At 40.4% G+C, this 6,160-nt stretch overlaps 1 protein-coding gene across 4 annotated transcripts in view; it reads right to left on the reverse strand.

The window, feature by feature from the left end:
- abch1 (ATP-binding cassette, sub-family H, member 1) overlaps positions 1-4,298 on the reverse strand; it is a 35,423-nt gene extending 31,125 nt beyond the window's left edge. Inside the window, exons 1-2 of one of the 4 annotated variants that reach the window (XM_039784134.1) lie at positions 3,552-4,297; positions 2,780-2,862 (exon numbers count right to left, since the gene is read on the reverse strand). Coding sequence is in view for 1 of the 4 variants with exons in the window: in XM_039784132.1 (XP_039640066.1) it covers positions 4,071-4,142 (72 nt within the window). In the remaining 3 variants the exon portion in view is untranslated. Of the gene's footprint in view, positions 1-1,977; positions 2,388-2,779; positions 2,863-3,551 lie in introns of those variants that run through there. The other 3 variants (XM_039784132.1, XM_039784133.1, XM_039784135.1) reach the window with 3 other exon arrangements.
- Positions 4,299-6,160: the final 1,862 nt, after the last annotated feature.

The following is a 6,160-nucleotide window of genomic DNA, read 5'->3' on the forward strand; positions in this document are numbered from 1 at the left end:
TCATATCACAGCACAGGACTACAATAATAACTCATGAGATGGTGCACTTTGTCCTCACTCAAAGTGTCACACTTAATTGAGCTGCTTTTCAGACCTGAATCTGGGCTGTTTAAGATGCATCTTTTGCAGGTCTGGAATGCAGTTTAGAGCAAAAGAAAGTATGTTTTCTGCCACCGAACATGAAATATTGTTTGCAGGAATTAATGTAACTTTTTTAGTCCTTTTATATGAGGACATATCAGTTAAATAATATTGTCAGTTTGAAAAAAAAACATCACTGATTTAATTAAAAATCCTCCATGGAATTTTTGGGAAAAAAAGATCAATCTGTGAGATGTTTGGTTGTTTCTTTCTAAATAATTTACTTGAAGGTATCTACATAAGAGTGACATGACACTGTCATGAACGTGTCATAAACATTTATGACATAACGCTTCTTTTAGTAAGTGTCATTCGGTTTTTGCCATGACAAGTTGTGGTTATGGTTAGGGTTAGAGTTAGGGTTAGGGTTGATGTGTCATGACTGAGTCATGACTCAGTCAGGGCAGTGGCATTTGGTGGTCCAGTAACCCAGAAACAGTGACTTTGGACGCCGGATCGCTGCAAGCCACATTGCTACCGTTTTTTTCCCACCACAACAAAAACAACAAAATCAATATCTGCCTAGGAAATTGTCTAGTCTTAATCTGCATTGCTATTTTTACTCGTTGTGAATACGCAGGCCACAAGAAGTAATTAGTTTACTTAATTCTTTTTGTTGTTGTTGGGTCACTTTTACTCACGACATGCTAACAGCAACAAAGGATTCCATTCGTTACGCTAAGCTAAGCTAGCACTGAGACAAAAATGCGTTTGCCCTCCTATATAAATATAGAGGAGATGATGAATAACCCTATTTCAACAAACGGCGGCGTATTCCTTTAAAGGAAAAAGCTAAATACATTGAAGAGCTTGTCATTGGTTACTGGCAATTGTTGAAAAACCTTTTCATCGGTTTGTAAAAATATTCATTTGGCTGCTTTCCAATAAGCATAGACTTTTTCTTTTTGTCACATATATATTCGCACTGTGTTTCTGTGTGTTCTTCGGAAGCTGCCGAGGAAAACTGAATTGGTTTGAACTTGATACTTTTTCTCTGTAACTTCCCTGTAATTAATTATCATATGTATATATATATCATTACTACATTATACGTGTTTGTATATAGAGTCCTAAAGTACATCACTGGAGAGGGCAAAATATTTCCATAACATTTTGGAGGCCCCAGCGAGGATGCTAAACCTGAAAGCTGCTCTTCTGATGCGTTGACCTTTGTACGACGAGACTAGCCTGGCAAATTCCAGGCTCTGGGAAACCTTGGATTCCTCGTTTGATCAAAAGGGAGTTTTCTGAGATGCCCAGGAGGCATCGCTCAGAAGAACTGACATCAGTACGTTTTTGAGGGCAGAAGATTTCCATAACATTCACTTTACTGCCATCTTTTAATTTTCTGCATGTTTGTTTTACTCTCTTTAGTTGTTTCATTGTAATACACCATTACCATGACTGAAATATCAATTATCAGAAGGGAATGAAGTTATCTCTCTCCCTGTTTTTTTTTCACTAATGCCACCTTTTTGCATCTGCTTTTCCCAGATATTATATCTTTCACACACACACACACACACACACACACACACACACACACACACACACACACACACACACACACACACACACACACACGCTTGAATTAGGAGGAAAGGGAAATTCCCTCCTCATTTTTTTGTAATCCCACATAGGAATGGGCTGCCATACATTTGAAATTAACTTTGAAAATGTACAAATCCTCGATTAAACAATCTCTCAGCCAATAACGTAAACAACTATAACAAGAGGTTGCTGTGAACATCCCCAAAAACCTTTAAGCAGTATACTTCGTCAGATAGATGGTGAGAACACATCAGCAAACACTTCAAGAAGAGTGGGGAAACTTACTTGGCACTGCAAATTCTGATGAAAATCTTTCTGAGAAACAATAAATTGAACTACAATTCAACAACATTTGCCTCCTGACTACGTTTTACTCCTGTGCAGAAGTTTGTAGCTCCCTCAGTCTGAGTCGTGGTGGTTTAAAAAGCCATTACTGCCAAGTAGCTGAAAGAAAATGGAAACCAATCTTTCCAAGTAAGCCAGTCACCAAATCACTGAGGAAGGCAACCAGATTCATCTTTTTTTTAAGTAGGGAAGAGAAACTAATTTCCCCTTTAACCCAAAAGTTCAAGATGAATCTCACTTCTGGCACAACAACATACTGAAACAATTCGCCATTACTCTGATATTCCTAGCGGTCTCTTTGCATCTTGTCAAGCTTCAGCAGACAAAGTATTTGGGTCGTAAAACAATCCTTTGGCCAGTAATCTCTAATAACAGCCTTCTTTCACGGGTTTCCCCCGGCCTCCAACTAACTCCCTCCTTTAATCCAGCATCTCTCATTTTCCAGTGAGGAGATTAGGGGACTTGCATTGCATAACTGACGCATTTGGTTGGCCTCACCTTTGGCACTATAGCCGACATCTGCAAAATATACACAAAGTCAGATTGCATGCTTGTTCGGTAAGAAATTATGAATTAGCATGTGGCTGCTGGAGGTTGTGATAATTTTTAGATCACAATCTGATTTCAAACCCAGTTAAGATCCACTATCTGAGATAAAGCTTGAAGTAAGATAAAGTCAACTATACTGACAGTAAATGTAAACTTGATGGAAGATAAAGCAGCACTCTAAGCAAACACTCACCCTGAGAGAAAATGCTGGCAAAAATGGGAAGAAGTGGAAAGGATGAAGAACAGCTGATGAGTGAGTCCACAGCCTGAAGACGACTAAACAAAAACATTACAGCCCAGTAAATGCAAAACCGGAACAACAGGTTCAGTTCTCTCAGTCCAGGAGGTGAAATACACCCACAGAGACACACACACACACACACACATATGCATGCACACACACGCACACACACATGCATGCACACACACACGCGCACACACACGCACAAACACACACTCCACAGTCTGTTACAGGTGGCTTTACCATTACCACAAAGCCATTTTTCACAAAAACATAAAATATTTGATGGTTATGGCTTCACAAGTTGTCAGATGCACATGATCTTCACAATTTCCTTTGATAGAATGAATACTTTGGGATTTATTGGCTGCAATTCTAAAGTAAGGCAGATAAACAACTGGTGATTTTGACATTTTAAGTGCTTGATAATCTAATCCAAAATTGTGATGAAATCAATACCATAAAGAGTGCAGTCCCACTCTTCCTATTGATGAACAGGCCCATAATAACAGAACACACAAACACATACGCACGCGCACCACACGCGCGCGCGCACACACACACACACGCGCACACACACACACACACACACACACACACACGCACACACACACTAGGCCTCTCTCTTGATGGACAATTTCCTCTGATAATGGCCTCAGCACAACAAAGCCTCTTTTTTCATCCATGCTCAGTTCTGCTCTGTTGATCAGGAAAAAAATCCTACCTTGCCTGCCAAGTTGTTGTCAGCTTGCGTCGCCGCCAAGTGGAAGAAACCCGGCTTGACAAGCGCGCACAAACCTCTCCGGATTCAGCAGCAAACAAGGCGAGTGAGACCCAAACTGTTAAAGCATGGCCACTGTCCGGCTAATTATAAGCTGCACCTCGGAAGCCTACATGCACCGACCGACCAACCGACCGACCAGCTGCTGCACTTTCACTTCTCCATTTGACATCAGCGCGTCACACATGCGCTGCAGCAGCAGTGCGACGACGGCTCTCCCTCTCTCTCTATTGCTTACACGATAAAGCTCATTCTCCCTTCCTCTACACTAATAATCTTGCTGGATATTGTGCCAAAACCAATGAACAGACATCGTTGCGGCTACTGCGGCGGTATGCATCCTCTCCATCTTGCTGCAGCAGCGTGTCAGGGACTGCCTGGAAAGGCCCGATGTCAAGGGACGGTCTCAGTCCTGAACGTTTTCGCAAAGAGAGCATCCCGTATTACCAAAACGCATCTTACCCGTTCTTCCATCTCGGTGCAGACTGCAGGTCCGGCCGTCGCAGCATCACGACCGGCAGCCTGCGCGGCCATGGCAGCAGGGAGGATGGCCGACCGGACTGGAGGCTGGGTCTCTGCGAGGAGAGCCAGCGAGAGAAGGAGGGAGAGAGAGGGATGGATGCGCTGTGGGACTTTTTTATACCGAAGTCGTATAATCTGTTCTCTCTGTTTTAAACACTGACTCTCAAGAGAAATACTGGATTTGGAAGTATTTTCTGATCTGTTATTTTTTTTTATTTATTTTACATTTACTGTATGCGCCACAGAGTGCATGCACAGCTGACTGACCACATGCACTAACCTGTAGCTATTGGGGCTGATGATGCTCCACTGTAAAATAAATATAAATTGACATTAAATGCAATATGCAGTGACGAGATTAAGCATCCTATTTTTCTTTAATTAAAATAATTAATTTTGTGTGTAATTTTTTTTAATGTTTTGTGAAGTAATCTGCCTTTGTCCGTTTCATTCTGACTTTTTATTATACTTTTTTGAAAAAGAAAAGAAAAGAAATCAAGGAAGTGAAATCTGGATACAAAGGAAATTATTATCTGCTATTATGCACCTATGCTAAAATAACACCAAATAATTGATTTGATTGACTTTTTTTGCAGTGTAACCTGCCAACCTGCTGCCATCTCACCTTCAGTATTATGTGTCTGTTGCCAGAGGTCTTGCTGGGTTGCATTTCTCCTTTACTTTCTCAAGGTGTGAAGATGTATCAGGCTGGTTCCTCTTGAAAGAAGTAAAAATGTCCCAGCCTTCCATCCCAAGCATGTTTGAAATTTCTTTTTTCATCAAGACTCTGCAATGAAGATTCATGTCTATTTCAGTGGAAAGCATTTTCAAAATATGGTTTGAGATTGTGCTGTAGTTCTGAAAGAAACCACAAGATGGAAGCACAAAAACAAGAGGCTGTCTTAAGTCTTAAAAATGAAAGAAACCTCAAGAGAGAAAATACAAATTGGACCCCGCAATCCTCCCTCTTTGGGCGACTGGGGTGTGAAATGAAACACTTTTATAGTCAAATCTAAAAACAACAACACTGCTTTAAAATGCTGAAGTGTAGGAATACAAATAGCCTAAGTTTTTTTATGTGTTTTTGGAAATAATCAAGACAAACAGGCATCAGTGGTGTTTCCTGCTTTAATTGTGGTGGAATTTTTTTTCAACTATGTTGTGGTATGATGAGACTAAGGAAACGCTTATACAACACAAATTTGCTATTTTTGTTTTTTAGATCATTTTTTTAAATTATTTTTTAGCACCATTTATCATTCAGACCTACGGAACAAATTCCACAATATGTGCCAGGTAATGTCAGATGGTGCATAGAACAGATACACAAATTGAACGAGAACAAAAGAAAGAAACAAACAGAAATCACACCTTGCCTAGTTGCTCTCCTCTAGTTCTTGACGTTGAGGTCATTAGGTCTGATATTTGTGCTGCTGTGCTTTTCCATAGGTTGATAGTTGATGATTTGGCTTTCTTAATCCTTGCTGTGTTAATCCTCAAGCTTAATTATGTCTAGAAAATACGCTAACCACGTATCTTCAAAATCACAAATCTTCCTCTGTCTCTCAAGCAGGTGTAATTTAGAGTCGTCATTAAGTAACAAAACAATCGGGTCAGTAGGGATTAGCTATCCTATCCCATCAGATAGTATTGATGTTGTTTTATGCCAGAACTCATGCACCTGTCCACACTTCTAGACCACATGCAGGAGAGTTCCAGTTTGTTCATGTTGACAGAATGTACAATAGGGAGGGGGAATGGCTTTCGAGACGTATCTCTTCTGAGGAGTCCAATATGTAAATATGTCCTATGGCATATGTTGAAGTGGATTTACTGGTGATTTGGGTTCTTGGAACAGTGGAAAATGTTGTCCCAAACTGCCTCCCAATTAATTGTGTTCCCCTCAGGACTCAGCTCTCGTTCACATTTCTTTATACTGGGAGTTTTCCTATGGATACTTGCAACAGCTTAGCATAAATCTTGGAAACTAATCCTCTCACAGGGAAATAAAAAAACAAACATGTAATGAC

The sequence above is a fragment of the Perca fluviatilis genome, chromosome 19 (assembly GCF_010015445.1).
Source record: "Perca fluviatilis chromosome 19, GENO_Pfluv_1.0, whole genome shotgun sequence".
Classification (NCBI taxonomy): Eukaryota; Metazoa; Chordata; class Actinopteri; order Perciformes; family Percidae; genus Perca; species Perca fluviatilis.